Source organism: Bufo gargarizans, chromosome 1, assembly GCF_014858855.1.
Source record: "Bufo gargarizans isolate SCDJY-AF-19 chromosome 1, ASM1485885v1, whole genome shotgun sequence".
In the NCBI taxonomy this organism is placed as follows: Eukaryota; Metazoa; Chordata; class Amphibia; order Anura; family Bufonidae; genus Bufo; species Bufo gargarizans.
Window position 1 is genome coordinate 263,512,257 of NC_058080.1, and position 22,683 is coordinate 263,534,939.

At 41.7% G+C, this 22,683-nt stretch overlaps 1 protein-coding gene across 2 annotated transcripts in view; it reads right to left on the bottom strand.

Annotated features, from left to right (window-relative positions):
* Positions 1-22,683, bottom strand: part of CCSER1 (coiled-coil serine rich protein 1) — a 1,109,040-nt gene that overhangs the window by 946,804 nt on the left and 139,553 nt on the right. For both annotated transcript variants that reach the window (XM_044302736.1, XM_044302745.1), the window contains exon 2: positions 618-1,917. In XM_044302736.1, the coding sequence (XP_044158671.1) occupies positions 618-1,899 (1,282 nt within the window). In that variant the 5' untranslated portion in view covers positions 1,900-1,917. The remainder of the gene's footprint in view (positions 1-617; positions 1,918-22,683) is intronic.

Sequence of the window (22,683 nt, forward strand, 5' to 3'; positions counted from 1 at the left end):
TCAAAAATACAACTTGCCTAATAATTCTGCACTCCCTGTAGTTTGTAAACGCTATAACTTTTACCCAAACCATTTTTTTTTTACCCAAACATTTTTTTTAAATTAAAGACATGTAGAACAATAAATTTAGAGAAAAATGTATATATAGATGTCATTTTTTTTGAAAAATTTTACAACTGAAAGTGAAAAATTTCATTTTTTGGCAAAAATTTCGTTAAATTTCGATTAATAACAAAAAAAGTAAAAATGTCAACAGCAATGAAATACCACCAAATGAAAGCTCTATTAGTGAGAAGAAAAGGAGGTAAAATTCATTTGGGTGGTAAGTTGCATGACCGAGCAATAAATGGTGAAAGTAGTGTAGTGCAGAATTGTAAAAAGTGGTCTGGTCATTAAGGGTGTTTAAGCTAGGGGGGCTGAAGTGGTTAATAAGCTTCATAACCACTTGTACTAGACTGATAACTTTCTCTAGGTGTACTTAAGCATATGGAGGATTGTGGATTACATCCACCTTTTCATTGACATATCCAGCCATCTGCCAGTGCGTTACTTTTGCCCCGTTTGCTTTCCACCCCCCTTTTTTGAGATTGGACAAAGGTCAAAAGAAATGTTGGTACCTCTAGTATGACCATGATGGATCACGGCAGACTGTGTCTCGAAAGATGCAATTCTATTTGTTCCTTGCAATGAATGATGGTTTGGCATGGTAGAAATTGCATGGCATTGATGATATACTGCTGGCTCAGATCTCTTTGGAAAAGTTTGTGTAGAGTAAGAGTGTTCTCCATTTTGAAAAACAGACTTGTCTATATGTTGCTCCCCGATATCATTTTTGACATTGTAAGCATTGCTTGAAGATAGTTCACAAATAGGTAACAGTGGTTTGGATCCTATAAGAGACAAATGTGACTCAGATCTTTCCACAATTGCCTCAACTTTGGGTTTTGTAAGGGACAAACCATCACTTTGGGAGAAGTCTTCTACTTGGTCTTTATCGTTTTTGTCTTCTGTAGTACTGGGGATTGGGCTGGCAAAATTTTGTGAGGTAGAGACTGGATGGCAAAAGTGCTGCTTGCTGGAATGATGATTTGTACTGTTGGGCAGAGAATCAGATTCAGAGGCCGTATCATCCATAAAAGTGAAATCAGATGGTGTCTGTGGAGCTGTTGTATGCTCAGTTGATACAAGGTGTGACTGCAATGAGGGTTCTGTATTATCTGTTACTTCAGTGGTGCTATGTGACATCTTGGCAGTTAAAGATGTTGTTTCAGTATAAGTTTGAACATCTTCTTTACACCCTGATAATTGTGACGGTGAAACTGTGGTACACTGAGATCCATGTTTGGAGAACCTGTAATGGGATGAAAATGACCTAGGAAGAAGTTTCCTTGAGGAATGTTTAACAGAACGCCTGGTTTGACCCTCTATATATCCTGAGTCATCTTCTTGACTTTTACCTAAGCAGTTTGTGAACACATTTTTATGAGAATGTTCTTTCTTCCCTTCAAAGTTTTCAGTATAAGATCTGGTAATTTTCTTTCTACATGAGCCAGGAATACTTATTGAACCCTTTAATTTGACCTTAGACTGCTCCTCCAAATCAAGATTCTTCAGTGCATTTTGGGCTGCCTCAGAACTATTTGTTACTTGGCTACATTCATATCTTTTATCGTTGTCTTTTTTATGTTGAAAACTTAAGGATGGAGTGCGAAATATACTTCTGCGTTTTCCGGTGCTTCCTGAGCTGGAATTGGTACTAGAAGGTGAGGAACTGTGCAGTCCACCAGTATTGTTGGAAGAAGGCGAGGAAGGCAAGGAGTCTTGTTTACGGCTTAAAGTGCGTCTAAATATTGGCAGCTTGGAGACAAGTGCTGAGCGCTTTGTTCCTACCTCCCCCATCAGTGCTAAGGTTTGTTCCTGTGAAAACAAATAGAAGAGAATTGTAAATGGTTGACCATAGAGTCATGACAATACCTAAATCCGTGTACAGTTATAGCAGAGCTGAATTTTGAAAATTCTCTAGGAAGCAGTCCTAAGAAAAACCAGACAACCCACTGCAATATCATGCAAATAACAAACTCTGTTTCATCCATTATATTTTTTATTTTTCCTGTAAAGTAGATCTTTGAGCTTTCCTGACATGTCTGTTTAAGTAATTATTTGCATTGTTCATGAATCAACAGCTCTTCTAGTATAACTCTGCCTTGTGCTGAACCTCTGGTAATGCAAGAATAAATTGACTGCTTGGCATTACCATTCCATTTGTCAGTAGGGGTGTATCACAACATAGTCTAACATGGGGAAATACCCAGTTGTCAATCTATACACATTTCCAGGAGGAGACATATGCATAGCACAATGGATAGCTCTAAGAAAAGATTCTCCAGAATTGTTATTTTATAGAGAATAATAAATATTCATGAATACACATATGTCAGGAGAGCTGACAGTTCTGATTCATCATGCCTTTACTCCAGAATTCCGGCCTCAAAAAGTCACAAAATGAGGCTTTTGTGACTTTTTGAACTGACTTGGGGGGAAAAAATTGCAACTTTTTGCATTTTTACACCACCCGGTCCAGTTTTAAAATATGGGTGGGAAAGTGGGCATTGTAAGTCATGTTAACGAGTTTCACTCCAGATCTATCACTTTCATCATTTCATTTTCAAATAGTCACAATCTCATTCCAGTAGGAGGGTGGAGTAGGGAAACTGGAGGAGCTTTTCTAGACAAAAGTGTGAGGTTTAAAGGGGTTATCCTACCCTTTAATGACCCCCTAATGCCTGGGCCCCTCATATAGGTTATACTTACCCCGCTCCCCGACACCTTTATTGCTACTGATGCCTGCAAAGCCACCGCAGCATCTCCCTGTTGCGTGGATCAAAACATCTGGCGACGGGGAGGGGGTCAGCCAAAAGCAGGCTGTGACGGAGACGAGCCTCCCTAGCATCAACCACGAGATTCAGCGGCGGCAGGGATCAGAAGTGACGTGGGTGCCAGGAAGCGGGGTAAGTATTAGAGGCCCCGGCTTTAAGGGGGTCATTATAGGGGTTAGATAACCCCTTTAAGGATGAGACAAATTAATCAAACAACATGCGACATTTGATAAATGCGACATAAAGTACACCAATGCAGACTCAAGCAAAACTGACTTCCAATATTCCACTCAAGATAAATTGCCCCCCTTAGGGTGCGTTCACATCAGCGTTATGTATTCTGTTATGGCTTTCCTTTATAACATGGTTATAATGGAAAATAACGGAAACCATAAGACAGAAGTCAAAACGGAAGCCTTTAAGAGGCATTCTGTTTTGATCCTTCATAATACAAGTCTATGAGCAGCATAACGGATCCATTATGCATAATGGAGTCCAGTCCTGCATAACGGAAACAAGGACAGAACTGTTATGCTGCCCATAGACTTGTATTATGATGGAATGCAAAATGGAAGCTTTTAAAAGGCATTCCGTCATAATAGAAGTCTATGGGAATCATAACCGTTCCCATTATGCAGAACGGACAAAAAAGTCCTGTCAATGGATCCGTTCTGCTTCCCATAGACTTCTATTATGACAGATCAAAAGGAATGCCTCTTAAAGGCTTCCGTTTTGACGTGTTACTTATGTGAATAGGCAACTATCCATTTAATTAGGCTGCCTGGACATGATGCGGTCTAGCAGTGGAATCCCTTTGGGGATCACTGCAAATTGCCGGGCCGAACCTGTACTAGTACATGCTGTTTGTTTCAAATAACGTACATGCAGTTTCCACTGCAGGGACTCATTGTGTGCAGGCAGCCTTCAGTAACCAGATTAAGTCAAAAGATTTGCCAGAAATTAAACATTATAGATACATATAAGCGAAACAAAGCTGACGAAGTGGAATTCGATCTGAATTTCAGGAAAAATTTGAATTCCTCACGCTTCATGGTAACGAATCACATTTTTTTCTAAAGTGGCTGCTGCATGTGTGAGGACATGGAGCAAGGAACTCTGGGAAGGCGGGATAATAATTATCTTTCCACCATGTCATCAGCCCCATACCAGACCCATCCATTGCACCATGCTTTTTCCAGTCTCACAGGTCCACTGCTTGGGGATAACATTTGATTATGCCCTTTCCTTCAAGCCACACATCCAAACCCTAAGTACCAACTACTACTTTCAACTCAAGAATAATGCTCACATTCGCTCCTTCCTCAACCATGATTGAACTAAAATGCTTATACATGCCCTTGTCATCTCCTTCCTGGACTACTGCAACACTCTCCTCTGTGGACTCCCATCTAGCACTCTCGCTCCCCTCCAATCTATCCTCTATTCCGCTGTCCAGTGAATCCACCTCTCCCAGGGGCGTAATTACCATAGCGGCAGACCATGCGTCTGCTATGGGGCCCAGGGCAAGAGGGGGCCCAGTCTTAGTTGGGATCATCTCCTCTTCTACTGGAGGTGAAAACTTGATCAGAGCTCTACCCTCTAAAAGGAGCAACTTTTAGAAAATAATGCAGTGGAAAAAGGGTTTAGGAAGAAACCCTTCTGTCCTGTTTGGGGGGCCTGGTTTGATCCTTGCTATGGGGCCCTTACTTCTCTTTGCACGTCACTGACCTCTCCCTTTGTTTCTCCTCTGTCACTCCCCTTCGCTGCCTCCACATTTCCCACAAATTCGGTTTAAAGGGAATCTGTCATCAACTTTATGCTGACCTCACTGCTGATTTCGGCGGTGTGTCACTCATGAGCTAAAAGTTAGTGGTTGCTGAAAACCAGCATAATAATCATTACAGCCCAGGCCTTGAAAAGAGTCAAATCTACTTGAGAAGAGTCATGGTTATTCATAATCTCCCGCTCTCCCGGTCCATCTGCGGATGATTGGCAGCTCTCTCCTAGAGATATATAGAGAAAACTAGGTAGAAGACCAGTAGGTGGGCAGGGAGAGCAGGAATTCATGAATAACCAGGACTCTTCTCAGGTGGCCGTGACTCTTTTCCAGGCCCAGTCTGCAAGGATTGTGATATTTGGTTCTCGGCAACCACTTACTTTTAACTTATAAATGACAGACCGCTGAAATCAACTCACCTGTCTCTTCTTTATTCTGCCGTTAGTATGGACAGCATAAAGGTGATGACAGGTTTCCTTTAAAATACTAACAACTACCCATAAGGCCATCCATAACCGGTCTCCTCCTTACATCTCTGACCTGCTTTCCAGATACTTCCCCACATGTAATCTCTGATCCTCACAGGACCTCTTTCTTTGTTCTCTTCTCGTCTCTTCCTCACACAATCGTCCACAAGATTTCTCGGATGCATCTCCTCTACTCTGGAACTCGCTATCCCAGGACATACAGTAAGACTGTCCCCCAACATCCAAACCATCAAAAGCAACCTGAAAACACACCTCTTCAGGAAAGCCTACCACCTACAATGAGCATGCTGCCACCATATAACCAGATGAGAAGCTTTTAGCCTCACCTACTGTGCCCTTCCTCCTTCCCTTGTAGATTGTAAGCTCTTGTGGACAGGTTCCTCTCCCCTTCTGTACCAGTCTGTTAATAGTTTCATGCTCATTGTATTTGTGCTTTTATATTATGTATGTGCAACCCCTCTTGACGTACGGTGCCATAGAATGGTGCTTTCAAATAAATAATAATATGCCTGTGCATACAGAGAGCGCAGTCAGTCACTGATAGGACCACCTCTCTATTATAACGCCAACTGCTGGGTTTCTGTGTGTGGACAGTTAAATGGATTATCAATAATGCTGCACATTTTATCAAGGAAAGACCCCTTCAGTGCTGGATATCTGTTCTCTCGAAATTAATGATAAATCTAGCACACCTTTAAACTTTGAGTCTAAGTTTCAACCTCCTGGTAATTGGCTTCCTTTACACTAGGATCATGCGCCAAAATATTACTGCACATTGTTGCAGGGCAGGAACTCCATTCTCGTGGTTGGTGGGGGTCTCAACAGTCAGATGGTTATGCCCTATTCTGTGGATGATGGGTAATAACCCCTTTAACTCTATAAATATATTTAATTACTTGTATTGAACTTAGAGGGGTTGTCCCATGAAAAATATGCTACATTTTCAAACCAGCAGCTGGATCTGAATATTTTTGTAATTGCATCATATTATAAGTTTAGCATAGCCACTGAGTTATAATACACTGAAATCTGTATAGCGCCACCTGCTGTTTGCTCTTTATTACAATTCTCTGTCCAGCTCAATGAGGTTGACCTACATGTTCCGTTCCATCCTTCAACTGCAGCAGAAAGGACACACTCCCTGAACTGCCAGCTGGAAATAAATTTAGCAAAGCAATTGGAGGAATTCATGTTCATATCTCTGGATCCATGTGAGGTGCAGGACTGGTTCTAGCTCAGTTCTGCGGGGCGTCATTGGAAACAGATGGCAAGCTTGTTCTTAGACAAATCACAGGCTAGCTATTGCAATGCATTGGCGGGAAACGTTTTCAAACATCAGTTTACTGTATGGTGCCTGAAGTAAATGACAGACTTGACAGAGCAAGCTCTGTCCAGACACCAATGGATAAAGGCAAATTTCCACTCTGTAGCCTGCAGAATTGTGAATACAGCACTGGATGATACAATAAAACTATGTAAATCAGGTTCAACATGAAAGAAGTGATGCAATTTATTTACACGAACACTAGGTGGCAGCAAAAACTGATTTTCAGTTTAAACAGAATAAAGGTGACCATGAATAGAGATTTCAGGTGGCTGTTTTCTGGAATCTGTTTCATGAAGATTAACATTTGGGATGAAAGAGGCAATAATTAAATTGACAATTTGGACAAAATGACTGATCAGTCTCTGCTGTGGTCTGGGTTTCCACTGATGTCTTTCATAATCAACAACTTTTTAACTATAGCACCCACCCGACAACAACCAAAAAGAACCAAAACTGTTCAATAAATACGCCTTTATTTTATGCCTTTATTTTACAAAAAAGTGCCGATGATCAGCAGAAAATGCTCCAAGTGAGCCTTTTGGACTATCCAGTACATGTTAGGCCTATTTGTGGGGAAATGCTCCCAGCAGAGCCAACGTGCCCTACTTTTTAATACAAGGACATCACACAAAAAAAAAAAACACATACCACACAATATACGTTCTTTATAATAGGAGCCAATGGGCAAAATATGCCACTATAAGGCATACATGTTCACTAAAATATATCCTGTCGGCCATGCCACTCTGATTATACATAAATTGAACACATTGACTAATATTCATACACTACTGAACATTCTGGATGACAAAGATGAACATGACCCAAATTGTTTTATTTATTAAATGCTTGTTCTAAAGGAACACCTCTCCCGTAAAAAACGTTTTAAGATGATCTATTCCCTATAAACGTCATTTTATACTATAACCACTAGAGGGCAAGCTATGCCAAATAATGAATGAATGCTTTGTTCTATAATAAACTGCCCATTGCTGCGGAGAGTTATAAAACCACATGTGATCTATGAAATATCATAACTTCCATATCCAGCCTGGTCATTGCAGTGTCAGCCCTATAATGTAGGCCCATTCCATAAAGTGCTGATACAATCACATATTAAGGTCTGTGGATCCCTCAGGATTTTTTAGACTAATCACAATGCTAGTCCTAATATGCGGTCATATTGCGGGTCTTCTAAGTGCCAAGTGGTTAAGCGATCTGTGAATCTGGATCACTTAGTTTGGCCATGATGCATGTGGTCAACTCTACTTCCACACCTTTTCAATATGGGAATTTTAGACCACATTTATCCAAGTTTTCTATATACTGCCATATCCAAGCACGTCTTTTTATAATCTCTAAAATGGACACTTAGGGGGTCATTTCTCAAACTGGTGTAAGGTAGAACTGGCTTAGTTGCCCATAGCAACCAATCAGATTCCACCATACCTTTTCCAAAGGAGCTGTCAAAAATGAAAGGTGGAATCTGATTGGTTGCTTTGGGCAACTAAGCCAGTTCTACTTTACACCAGTTTGAGAAAAGACCCCCCTTAATTTTGAAATAAAATACTTATTTCACATCAATTACTTTATCAGCAAACTACTTTTCAAACATTTCAATTCTTCTGCCCACAATGGCAAAAATAAAATTAAACATTTAAAATTCATATTACCATAATTATGGTCCTTGATGCTAATATCATCTACAGCCGAGTCTGTGGTGAGACCCCCATGCATAAACGCTCTGGTGGGACCCATGTCATGCTTGACGTTAAGTCCATTATCACATCACGGGCTGCGGTTTAGTGAGCTGGCTGAGCCAGCGAAACATTTACAGCTTTTTAATTGCGTTGGAAACATGCACCATGCTGTGTGGAGAGATTCAGCGGGAAAGGCGAGGAATGATCTCCCCAATTGTCTACTACTTACATTTTAATTAAAATGAAGAGATATTTACTATCTTTAGATGCTAATTGCCTCTGCCTGAAATATTAACTAAATTATCCAGAATCCTTTTCTAAGAGAATAATGAAACAAACTTTGACTAATGTAAAAAAATTTAATCAGACATCATATAGTACAAGACAATGAAAATGAAACCCCATATAGAACATTGCAATCTCTTTCTAAGAAAACTAGAGCCAGCCCTGTACCTCACATGGATCCAGAGATCTCCCCATTGCTCTGCTAGATTTATTTCGGGTTGGCAGCTCAGGTGGAGTGTCCTTTTCAGGGCCTGTTCTCTCCCTGTAACTGTCACAGCTTCTAATATCAAATCCGGCTGGTGGCAGTTGAAGGATGGAACTGGGCATGTGCGACCATGTCTGCCCGGTGGACAGAGAAATGAAGAAACAGCAATTTTATTGAATAACTAAGGCTACTTCTGCATATGCATTTAAAACTATCCGGCAGAGTAGCAGCCCGTTGGAGTTCACCGTATCAGGCATAGCTGGACACTGCTGTTCACTGCTGGAGCCCATCGACTGTAATGGGATCTGGAAAGTTTCCGACCGGATAAAAACTAGTGCAAACAGTTTTTTGTCCCGGGACTCATGCTGGAAACAGGCTGGATCCCATTATCGTCAATGGGGTCTAGCGGAGCTCCAGCCGTATCAGGCTATGCCAGATACAGTGAACTCCAGCAATTTTTCCTCTGCCAGAAAAGCCTCCCAGATAGTTTAAGTGCATATGTGAAAGTAGCCTAAATTGTTAATTACTTGCATTTAAAAAAGTATTCAGATACCAATGCGGGTTGGTAAAATGTTGAATATTTGTTTGTGGGTCAAACCCTTTAAATTTTATAGACTAAAAATGTAAAGGGTTATTCTCGTCATGGATACTGATGACACTTGACACATCCACAAGAAACATTATAAAAGCCTGGGAAAGCTCACATATGGAGAGAATAGGGATCCTACTACCCCTCATTCCACAAGCCAATGCACCGGCATAAAGCCACAGGCCCCTGTTCTTCCGGTAGGTAGGAGCCCTAGAGGTGGAGCCCACAGCTATAAGACAGGGTATATCCTGAGGAATATCAAGCTGGCCACAATTCTGTGTTTAGAGCAGAGATAAGAGCTACAGACTGAGCTGTCAGACAGCATCTTTGAAGGATTTCTCTGAACATGACTAAGCACCCTGCACTGTGCAGCAACACCTATAGAAGAAAAACAGAGCACAATTTTCATGAAAATCTATTCTGAAAATGATTTTAGCCCATAATAGATGCAATGCAATGGTATTATAAAAAAAAAAAATATATATATATATATATATATATATATATATATATATATAATGCCCCCAAAGGTGGACATATCCTTTAAAGATTGAAACCAATAAAATGCCAAATCCTGAAAAGAATGCTATTTAAGACCTGTCGCTGGCTGATTTTTCCCTCTTTATTCCTTCCTGGGCAGTGAGCTCCGTAAACTAAGAATATCTACAACTCTGCTATTTTTACATCTAATGTTAAGCCAGCCAATTAGTATTGCCACAACGACAAGAAGTAATAGCACAGAAAAATGTAACATTCACGTTGTGGGCAAGAAGCCTGTTCTGTCAGAAATTCACAGCTCCAAAAATAGCTTGAAACATTCACTTCCTCAGAATCCTTTGAGAATTATTTTATTATATAACCGAATGTAGTACATTTCCATAAATTTACATGAAGTAAAGAAAAGTAGTTGACTTGAGTTGCCAGCACTGCCGTCATCAACTTACAGAGGTTACTACATCATCTATTACATGACAATCTCTTTCTAACAAAGCAAGAACTAAGGTCTAGAGCTCTCTTTTCTAGATTTACTTCAAGCTGGCAGCTCAGGTGTGTGTCCTTTCTCAGAGGACTTGTCCTTTCTGCTGCAGATCCTTGCCTATAACTATTGCAGCTGAGCATGTGCATCTAAGATGGAGAAACAGCCACTGATTCTTGAATGCTGTTTCTGAGACTGTCATTCTGTTTTCTGCCACAAGAGGGCTGCTGTTTCCCCACACAGCGAAGTTACTGCCGGATCTAGATATGCAAAACAGATGATGACTCATGCTGCGGTGTGCCTGTGACAGACAGAGCAGGAAATGGTGACATGAGGAGCCATGCTTGTGCAGAGGCTGAGTACAGGATCCAGTGCCATCCTCAGGTCTGTGGGACTTGAAGCGGTCAAAGTCACTGTCAGAAGTGACTGATGCCTGTCAGCAATGCAGATGTTGCCAAGGGAGAAACGATCGGTTCTCGGAAGGTCAGTTGGACTGTGGAATGTGGTTACAGACCCTGTGAGACCTCATGGTGGATGGAAGGACATGCGAGTTGGTGTAAGTCCCCATCAGATAAGGACCAGGCCAGGGTCAGCGATCCAGAAGGCTTCCCAGAGAGCGAGAGAGAGAGAGAGGACCGGGTCCCGGAAGGCTGGAAGAACCGTGGAACGGTTGGAGCTACCAGGAGAGGTGGAGTTTCTCAGCTTGGAGAAGAAGTAGTCCGCCAGTTTGTGAGCTGCATGAGAGAACCGTGTGGATCCGGATTCTGTTCGCAGGAATGAGGGTCAGAGTACAGGTTCTGCGGGGTCACATGTTGTGGCAGGGACTTGCTGTCAGTTTGGAGCAACCAGTAAACACAGGGCATACCCACGTCAGTGACTTAGCAGCACGGTTATTGACTGGTAGGCTCTGCCGTGTGCGCCAGCGGTCAGATCTGTTACCCTGTGGCACAGTATTGACTTGCGTGCTCTGCTGTGTACGCCGCTTTGGGTACAGTTGTTCATTTTGGCTAGTACCGTGACTCTGAGCCTGGGGTATAGGATATTCTGGACACTCCACTGTTGCTACACTACAAGGCCACTCCAGCGTCCAGGCTGGGAGTACTCAGGGCACATGAACAGTGTCATTTGGGGGCAAGAGAAAGGTATGTGAGGTGTTTATTGTATTTGATATACAGTCGTGGCCAAAAGTTTTGAGAATGACACAAATATTAGTTTTCACAAAGTTTGCTGCTAAACTGCTTTTAGATCTTTGTTTCAGTTGTTTCTGTGATGTAGTGAAATATAATTACACGCACTTCATACGTTTCAAAGGTATTTATCGACAATCACATGACATTTATGAAAGAGTCAGTATTTGCAGTGTTGGCCCTTCTATTTCAGGACCTCTGCAATTCGACTGGGCATGCTCTCAATCAACTTCTGGGCCAATTCCTGACTGATAGCAACCCATTCTTTCATAATCACTTCTTGGAGTTTGTCAGAATAAGTGGGTTTTTGTTTGTCCACCCGCCTCTTGAGGATTGACCACTAGTTCTCAATGGGATTAAGATCTGGGAAGTCTCCAGGCCATAGACCCAAAATGTCAACGTTTTGGTCTCCGAGCCTCTTAGTTATCACTTTTGCCTTATGGCACGGTGCTCGATCGTGCTGGAAAATGTATTGTTCTTCACCAAACTGTTGTTGGATTGTTGGAAGAAGTTGCTGTTGGAGGGTGTTTTGGTACCATTCTTTATTCATGGCTGTGTTTTTGGGCAAAATTGTGAGTGAGCCCACTCCCTTGGATGAGAAGCAACCCCACACATGAATGGTCTCAGGATGCTTTTTTACTGTTGGCATGACACAGGACTGATGGTAGCGCTCACCTTTTCTTCTCCAGACAAGCCTTTTTCCTGATGCCCCAAACAATCGGAAAGAGGCTTCATCGGATAATATGACTTTGCCCCAGTCCTCAGCAGTCCATTCACCATATTCTCTGCAGAAGATCAATCTGTCCCTGATTTTTTTTTTTTTTAGAGAAGTGGCTTCTTTACTGCCCTTCTTGACACCAGGGCATCTTCCAAAAGTCTTCTCCTCACTGTGCGTGCAGATGCACCGCTCACACCTGCCTGCTGCCATTCCTGAGCAAGTTCTGCACTGGTGGCACTCCGATCCCGCAGCTAAATCCTTTTTAGGATTCGATCCTGGCGCTTGCTGGACTTTCTTGGACGCCCTGAAGCTTTCTTAGCAAGAATTGAACCTCTTTCCTTGAAGTTCTTGATGATCCTATAAATTGTTGATTGAGGTGCAATCTTAGTAGCCACAATATCCTTGCCTGTGAAGCCATTTTTATGCAACGCAATGATGGCTGCGCGCGTTTCTTTGCAGGTCACCATGGTTAACAATGGAAGAACAATGATTTCAAGCATCACCCTCCTTTTAACAGGTCAAGTCTGCCATTTTAACCCAATCAGCCTGACATAATGATCTCCAGCCTTGAGCTCGTCAACATTCTCACCTGAGTTAACAAGACGATTACTGAAATGATCTCAGCAGGTCCTTTAATGACAGCAATGAAATGCAGTGGAAAGTTTTTTTGGGGATTAAATTAATTTTCATGGCAAAGAAGGACTATGCATCTGATCACTCTTCATAACATTCTGGAGTATATGCAAATTGCTATTATAAAAACTTAAGCAGCAACTTTTCCAATTTCCAATATTTATGTAATTCTCAAAACTTTTGGCCACGACAAATATAAATATACTGTACTCTCTGTAACCAAGGTTGTCATTACTGTTAATACTACTGTTCAGTAAAGTTACTGTTTTTGCATGCATTATTCCATGACTTCGCTGTATTCTGGGGGTCCCTCCCCGGTTCACGGTCTTGCATGCATGTGAAGATCTGGCTGGTAGAAGATGAAGGATGGAACTGAGCATGTGAAGATCTGGCTAGTAGAAGATGAAGGATGGAACTGAGCATGTGCATGTGAAGATCTGGCTGGTAGAAGATGAAGGATAGAACTGAGCATGTGCAAGTGAAGATCTGGCTGGTAGAAGATGAAGAATGAAGGATAGAACTGAGCATGTGCATGTGAAGATCTGGCTGGTAGAAGATGAAGGATAGAACTGAGCATGTGCATGTGAAGATCTGGCTGCTAGTAGATGAAGGATGGAACTGAACATGTGCATGTGAAGATCTGGCTGGTAGAAGATGAAGGATGGAACTGAGCATGTGCATGTGAAGATCTGGCTGGTAGAAGGATAGAACTGAACATGTGCATGTGAAGATCTGGCTGGTAGAAGATGAAGAATGAAGGATAGAACTGAGCATGTGCATGTGAAGATCTGGCTGGTAGAAGATGAAGGATAGAAATAAGCATGTGCATGTGAAGATCTGGCTGCTAGTAGATGAAGGATGGAACTGAACATGTGCATGTGAAGATCTGGCTGGTAGATGATGAAGTATGGAATTGAGCATGTGCATGTGAAGATATGGCTGGTAGAAGATGAAGGATGGAACTGAGCATGTGCATGTGATGATCTGGCTGATAGAAGATGAAGAATGGAACAGAGCATGTGCATCCACCTCAACAAAAGGGGTGGATAGAGAAAAAAAGAAAATAACAAACAGCAGGTGGCGCTATACAGAGATTTTATTGAATAGCTCAGGGGATATACAATTTTTTTTTTAATTATATACAATTCCAAAAGTATTCAGATCCAGGTGCTCACTTGGACGAACATAGAACCCCTTTGACAGACTCATATAATGTATTTGCAATTTCAGGTATGGCAGATATGCTGCAGAGTTGAGATTCTGTATCTACATATAGTGGAACAATACCTTACAGAAATTAGAGCATGCTGCAGATTTTTGCTAATCCACAGCATGCTAACTCTGTTCCAGAAATGCAGCAGAGTTTCACCAGATTCAAGCCCTGTACATTTGCAGTTCTCTTAGGGTCCATTCACACGTCCGCAATTTCGTTCCACATTTTTCGGAACGGAATTGCGAACCCATTCATTTCTATGGGGCAGCACGCTGTGCTGCCCGGACACGGAATTGCGGACCCGCACTTCCGGGTCCGCAATTCTGTTCCCGAAAAAAATAGAACATGTCCTTTTCATGTCCGCAATTGCGGACAAAAATAGGCATATTCTATTATTCAATGTGCGATCAGCAAAATGCGGAACGCAAATTGCCGCTGTCCGTGTTTTCCGGTTCCGTGGATATGTGAATGGACCCTTAGTGGACTTCTCTGGTAAGCAGATGTAACACTACTGTGGAGTACAATCTTCTTTATAAACTGGCTGCCAGCAATGATCTCCCAACCGGTCATCACTCAGTCATGGATACACAGATGCTATTGAATTTAGTAACCTGCAGTCATCTTCTGGCATGGACACCTGCTTTGGATGCCAGAGATAAAGAATGTTCATTTGTGTCTACTGAAGTACAGCCAAAGGAGGAAAAATGCTGCATAATTGGAACATAATGAATATTAGTTGTTTTATTTCATCTGTATAAGAGCTATCTATTATCTTCTCATTGTCTTGTGAAAACAATCCCTTTCCATGCATCTTAGGGCACAAGAACATAATAATGGTGGGTCTCAGCCAAAGAGCCATTAACAAAGGGCATCTCTATCTCAGTGGACATGACCCAACCATGTATTACATCAAAGCACATAAAATAGAATGGCCAGTATTAGTCTCCTGCGAAGGAATTGTATGGACAACTGCAGATCCCTCTGCAAAATGAGCTGGAGCAGGAGTTGCTGAATCCAGACATGTGGCATTTAGGTGATCAAATCAGCTTCAATTTAAAATAAGGTGGTCATGATGAGACAATCCCCTTAATATTTAATATGGACATTCATAGGGATCAGGAACTACACTGAAATATGAAACTATTAACAGTCTCAGATTTGTGGGATCTATCTATCTATAAAGGCTTATATTTCCAGTCTGTAATGTGGAGATAAAGGAATTTATGAACTAGGGTTCATTCATATTTTCAGAATGCTGCCCGAATGTAGAATATATTTCACCTGGACTGAATATTGACCAATTAAAGTCAATGTGTAAAATTCATATGTCCGATTTTCTTCATGGACCAAGCAGCACTATTTTGGTCCAATTTTCATACTAAAATAGCCTATTCAAGTCAACGGGTGAGTAACAAAAAACAGATAGAACACGTACACCATCCATGTGTGGACCATTTTTCATGGATGGTTGTTAGGAAATGCTTGGTGGGTATTCTGCCTTTTTTGGACAGATTTGAAAATGGATGACATACTGATGTAAAAAGTGGACAAATGGAAAATCAGAGACATAATTCATTCTACACAAATGGAAAATGATCCATTGTTAGCATAGCCAAGAGTTTTTCACTGCTCATCTGAATGAGCCCTTAGAGCTCCCTGTATCATGTTCCTAGTGAGATCCTGTCCTCTGGTTACAAATGGAATCATTTACTCACTGTATACAAAAGGTGACCTCATGTAAACCCAATTCACTACACTTCTCCGAAAAGACTATAGACACAGAGAACTAAGTAGGAAAAGGTTTCTTAATCTAAACAGCTATTGATCTGAATCATGCCCCCAGAGACTCGTGGCAGACAATACTTTAGTGCATGACTATTCTATTGGAATAGAGCAGATTGTACTTTCTCAGAACCTTACGAATCTAAAAGTGCACATTTACCCTGCAAAGAATAGGGTGAATCCTGCTTTTATACAACTCTTATCTTCAGCTAATATGTAGGGATTCTCTGCAGGAAAAAAAATCCTTTAATAGCTTGTTATGCCCTAAAATAGTATTTGGGACATAGACGCTACTTTATAGGAAACCTGTCACCACAAAAATGCTGTGTCAACTAGAGGAAGCATACCATAGAGCAAAAGGAGCAGATTGATATATAGAGTTATGAGAAAAGCTTCAGTAAAACTTGTCATTTATACATTTCTATCTCTGCTTTTTCTAACTTAAGACCACCCCTGTGAATAGCTCTCAATACACAGGGAAATGTCATCGGTGATTGATAGCATTCTCTGTGTAAGTGTGTATGTAGAGATAGCTGTCAATCACTGACAGTTGTACACAGGGAGGTGTTATCAGTGATTGATAGCATTCTCTGTGTAAGGGTCCATTCACACGTCCGTTGTTTCTTTCCTGATCTGTTCCGTTTTTTGCGGAACAGATCTGGACCAGATCTGGACCCATTCATTTTCAATGGGTCCTGAAAAAAATCGGACAGCACAATGTCTGATTTTTTTTCAGGACCCATTGAAAATGAATGGGTACAGATCTGGTCCAGATCTGTTCCGCAAAAAACGGAACAGATCAGGAAAGAAACAACGGACGTGTGAATGGACCCTAAGTGTGTATACATACCTGTCAGTTAGTGATAGCTGTACACAGGGAGGTGTTATCAGTGATTGATACCATTCTCTGTGTAAGTGTGTATACATAGATAGCTGTCAGTCACTGATAGTTGTACACAGGAGAGGTGTTATCAGTGATTGATATCATTCTCTGTATAAGTGTGTATACATAGATAGCTGTCAGTCACTGATAGTTGTACACAGAGGAGGTGTTATCAGTGATTGATAGCATTCTCTGTGTAAGGGTGTATACAGACATAGCTGTCACTGATAGTTGTACACAGGAGAGGTGTTATCAGTGATTGATATCATTCTCTGTATAAGTGTGTATACATAGATAGCTGTCAGTCACTGACAGTTGTACACAGAGGAGGTGTTATCAGTGATTGATATCATTCTCTGTATAAGTGTGTATACATAGATAGCTGTCAGTCACTGATAGTTGTACACAGAGGAGGTGTTATCAGTGATTGATATCATTCTCTGTATAAGTGTGTATACATAGATAGCTGTCAGTCACTGACAGTTGTACACAGAGGAGGTGTTATCAGTGATTGATATCATTCTCTGTATAAGTGTGTATACATAGATAGCTGTCAGTCACTGACAGTTGTACACAGAGGAGGTGTTATCAGTGATTGATAGCATTCTCTATGTAAGGGTGTATACAGACATAGCTGTCAGTCACTGACAGTTGTACACAGAGGAGGTGTTATCAGTGATTGATAGCATTCTCTGTGTAAGGGTGTATACAGACATAGCTGTCAGTCACTGACAGTTGTACACAGAGGAGGTGTTATCAGGGATTGATAGCATTCTCTGTGTAAGTATGTATACAGACATAGCTGTCAGCCACTGACAACTGTACACAGGGGAGGTGTTATCAGTGATTGATAGTATTCTCTGTGTAAGTGTGTATATAGAGATAGCTGTCAGTCACTGATGGTTGTACAAGAGGAAGGTGTTATCAGTGATTGATAGCATTCTCAGTGTGTATACATAGATAGCAGTCAATGACTGATAGTTGTACACAGGGAAGGTGTCATTAGTGATTGATAGCATTGTGTGTATAAGTGTGAAGTCCCATAGAAGTAAATGGAGTGAGCCACACATGCAAGGCCACCATTCCATTCATGGCAGCTGGAGAATGGAGCCTGTTTTAAAGATAGGAGCAGTACTTGCACGTAACAGAAATTTATGGCATATTCTGTGGATATGCCATTAAAGGGCTTCTGTCACTCCACTAAACTAATTATTATTTTTTGTCTCCTTAAAATCCTTATGCTGCGATTTCTCAATATATAGGGCTATTACTCCGTTTGGTTCAGCAGTTATATAAAAAAACTGACTTTTATAATATGCAAATTACCTCTCTAGCAGCAGGTAGGGCGGCTACCTGCTGCTAGCAGCCGCATCCTCCATTCATAATGACGCCCCCTCCTCATGTTGATTGACAGGGCCAGCGGACGCGCTCGTTCTCTGACTGACCCTGTCTGCGTTTTAAATCTCGTGCCGGTCTTCAGTTGGCGCAGGCGCACTCAGTGGAGGACGCTCGCTCGGCCGCTCCATCCTCAGTGCGCCTGCGCCGATGACGTCACATGTACACCCGCTCCCCATCATTGTACCCCTCAGATGCTGACATGAGAACGAGGCCTTATTTAGTGGAGGGAAAATGGGGGACAATTTTATTTAGTGGAGGGACAATGGGGGACAATTTTATTTAGTGGAGGGACAATGGGGACATATTTATTTAGTGGAGGGACAATGGGGGACAAGTATATTTAGTGGAGGGACACTGGGGGACAAGTATATTTAGTGGAGGGACACTGGGGGACAATTTTATTTAGTGGAGAGATGCTGGGGGACAAGTTTATTTAGTGGAGGGACACTGGGGGACAATTTTATTTAGTGGAGGGACAATGAGGGACAAGTTTATTTAGTGGAGGGATGGTGGGGGACAATTATATTTAGTGGAGGGACGCTGGGGGACAATTTTATTTAGTGGCAGATGTAGAAGAGCTGTTTTAAAAGCTGTTCAGCCACAGAGCTGCAATAGCGCCGCTCCCCATCATTGTACCCCTCAGATGCTGCGTTTATACATGATTGCGGTATCTAAGAGTAATAATACAGTGTAAAATGAACATAATACTTACCTCCTTTTTTTTGCTTGCGACGGGCCAGCTGCCGCCAACTTGCTTGAAGATCTTGCATGAAATCTTGCGTGGCCCAAGATTACGTCATCACACCCGTCACGGCCGGCTCGTCGCAAGCAAATGGAGGAGATAAGTATAATTATTTTTTTTTTTACATTATTTCAGGTTAAATCAATTTGCTACTACGAAGTACAAGGAAATTCGACTTTGTGGCAAATCAAATTTATCCTGAACATCGCATCAAATTCTACTTTGCTGGATTCGATTCGCTCATCTCTAATCTTCACAGACAAACCACTGACCATCTTGCCATGGATGTCATCATGGACACATACAGTACATGAGAACGAGGCCTTAAAGGGGTATTCCCATCTGAAAGACCATCTTTTAAAACTTTACACTGGTGCCATACATCCTTTTTGTAAATAGCTTCTATTTTTTATAATGCACCCATTTAGAGAAATACACTTCCCTCTTACCCCATTGTGGACATTTGGCAACCCATAGATACAGCCACCACTCCACGGCCGCATCTGTGGGCCACACTTGTGCAGACTGCTCTTCCTTTTCACCCAGGCGGCCGGCGATTCAGACGAGTACGCGCACGCTGCCGTGCATATCGTCTTTCCTCACTGCCGCATCTGATACAGAGCCACGCATGCTCTGTATGCAGCGCAGACTCTGGATCGAGCGGCACATAGAGGGGGTGTGCATTGGAGAGATCACGATTGGAGGAGAGTGGAAGGAGAATGGAGGGCAATTTTATTTAGTGGAGGGAAAATGGGGGACAATTTTATTTAGTGGAGGGACAATGGGGGACAATTTTATTTAGTGGAGGGACAATAGGAAAATATTTATTTAGTGGAGGGACAACGGGGACAATTTTATTTAGTAGAGGGACAATGGGGACATATTTATTTAGTGGAGGGACACTGGGGGACAATTTTATTTAGTGGAGGGACAATGAGGGACAAGTTTATTTAGTGGAGGGACAATGAGGGACAAGTTTATTTAGTGGAGGGACGCTGGGGGACAATTTTATTTAGTGGCAGATGTAGAAGAGCTGTTTTAAAAGCTGTTCAGCCACAGTGCTTGTAGGGGAGGGGAAGACAGATATAGCAGAGCTGTAGAGAAAGCTGGTCAGCCACAGTGCTAGAGGGGACTGGGGAAGACAGATGTAGCAGAGCTGTATAGGAAACTGGTCAGCCACAGTGCTAGTGGGGGAGGGGAAGACATATGTAGCAGAGCTCTATATGAAGCTGGTCAGCCACAGTGCTAGAGGGGGCTGGGGAAGACAGATGTAGCAGAGCTGTATAGGAAACTGGTCAGCCTCAGTGCTAGAGGGGACTGGGGAAGACAGATGTAGCAGTGCTGTATAGGAAACTGGTCAGCTACAGTGCTAGTGGGGGAGGGGAAGACATAAGTAGCAGAGCTGTATAGGAAACTGGTCAGCCACAGTGCTAGAGGGGACTGGGAAAGACAGATTTAGCAGAGTTGTATATGCCTATATACAGATACATGGTCTAAGGTGTATACACAACTGTAGTAGAGCTGTAATGGAAACAAATCTGCATCAGTGCTGGTGGGTGGGGGATGGTAATATTCTAGGGGAGGCAAAAGCACAGATCATTTGGCTACTAGCTAACATGCTTTTGGGCTGATGTATAGTAGTGAATTATTGTTTTGCTGCTCAGTTTTTTGTGTGCAAAACTGTATTAGAATGCGGGACAGCCACATGTTACTGTCTTAGCTCACTTCACATGGCTCTCTGATTCCCCAGCAGGGGGAGGGGCCTCACAGACACTGCAGGCTGCCAGACTGATGAGTCATACTCTTCACATGAACTAGCACACAAGGACTGAGCTCTCAGTGTGATGTCATAAAGAGGTGTGGCCGGCCTTCACTCAAACTGCTTAAGCCCGTCCAGCCTTAGCAGCAGGAAACCAGGAAGTGAACAGCAGAGCTGGCAGCAGGTGAAGATGAATTAGCAAGATGGGAAAACCCCTTTAAGTCTTGCGAATGGCAACTGCTACAGTGGAAGTCCAGTTCTGCATTCTTATAAATGTCTGGTCTTGTTATACCATTATAAACATGTCAGGGTCTTAGTGTAAACAGCGCCTAAATTATTTCTAGGTAAACATTTTGCATTTAATATTGTAGTAGTGGCAACCTAATAAACAGTAAATATTCCCACCATGGCATCATTTATGATAATAGCTTGAACATTCCTTTCAAAATGCATGAGAAGTAAAGTAACTTAATATCGCTGAGGCCTGTTTCTGCGCACCCTCATGTGTAAATTGTGCTTAGACCCTCTTTTTGGAGCTAAGGACCATATGGTCTACTATTTTTCTTTCGCTTTTTAAACCAACTTAATTGCATCTGCATAGCAATTAGATTTATTCATAAACTAAATGAATAATGCATTAATGTATTCTTAATGTGTAAAAGTGAAGTTGAATTATGCATAAAAAAAACTAGTTGAACAAAACAGACTAATCACGGTCGTTATTTATTAGAACAATTAGCATTTTCTTGCTAATGCAAAATTTTAGTTGGTCTAAAAATGAAACATACTATCACCATAGTACACAACGTAAAATAAACAAAAAAATAGTTCTAACAACCATTACTATGAAATGTTTTAAAGGATATGATTCTCAGTTAAGTTACCAATGCCGTTCTTCATCTGCAGAGGACTAACTTTACTTTGTTAGTATTATTAATATACTTTTTGCCAACATAACATATTTTGGAAAACTGTACAGAGACTCTACTGATTTTAATTTGTATATAATGACATACATGAAATATGGTATATATTCTTGAGTATATATCTTAAAATTCTATTTAGCCAATTCTGGAATTTTTGGCTTTTTGTACAGGTAACATATGCTGGATAGAGACAATAGAAACAAAAGGGAGTGTTCTAGTTATCTACAGATCTTACATGGAATATCCACATACATAGAATTTATGTTCTGGGGAAAGCTGGCTACTATTAGTGGCTTTCACCTATGGATATTAATTAAAGGGAACCTGTCATCACCTTTATGCTGTCCATACTAACAGCAGTATAAAGTAGAGACAGGCGAGCTGATTTCAGCGGTCTGTCATTTAGAAGTTAAAAGTAAGTGGTTGCCGAGAACCAACATCACAATCATTGCAGACTGGGCCTGGAAAAGAGTCCCGGCCACCTGAGAGTCCTGGTTATTCATGAATTCTTGCTGTCCCTGCCCACCCGCTGATGACTGACAGTCTTCTACCTAGTTTTCTCTCTATATCTCTAGGAGAGAACTGCCAATCATCCGCAGATGGGCGAGAAAGCAGGAGATTATGAACAACCATGACTCTTCTCAGGTAGATTTGACTCTTTTCAAGGCCTGGGCTGCAATGATTATGATGCTGGTTCTCAGCAACCACTTACTTTTAGCTCATGACTGACACACTGCTGAAATACGCATTTATGTCACTATTTTATGCTGCCCTCAGTGAGGTCAGCATAAAGTTGATGACAGGTTCCCTTTAACCAAGATAACTCATCAAACAGCTAAACACCATAGCGTAAGTGGACAACACATAGCCATGGTATACTGGCTGAAGAGCCAACCACAGCATTTGCTACTGCAAAAGTGGAGAAGACTGATCCCATAAACTGTACTGTGTATTCTCAGAGAAAAAGCTAAGTGTTCCACAGAATTTCTACTACAACACAAATTACAAAAAATTATGACATTGGATATCTCTAGGGTATGGCCACATGACCCGGCCATGCTGCCACTGGCACATGATTGGGTGCCACGTGGATATGAAAGCAGGATCAAATTAATGAATTAGAAAAGAACTTGGTGTTATTAAAGGGGTTGCCTGCTCATGCTATATTGATGACTGTCTGCTGGTGTGTCGGCCGATCAGCTGTATGAAGAGAACTGTC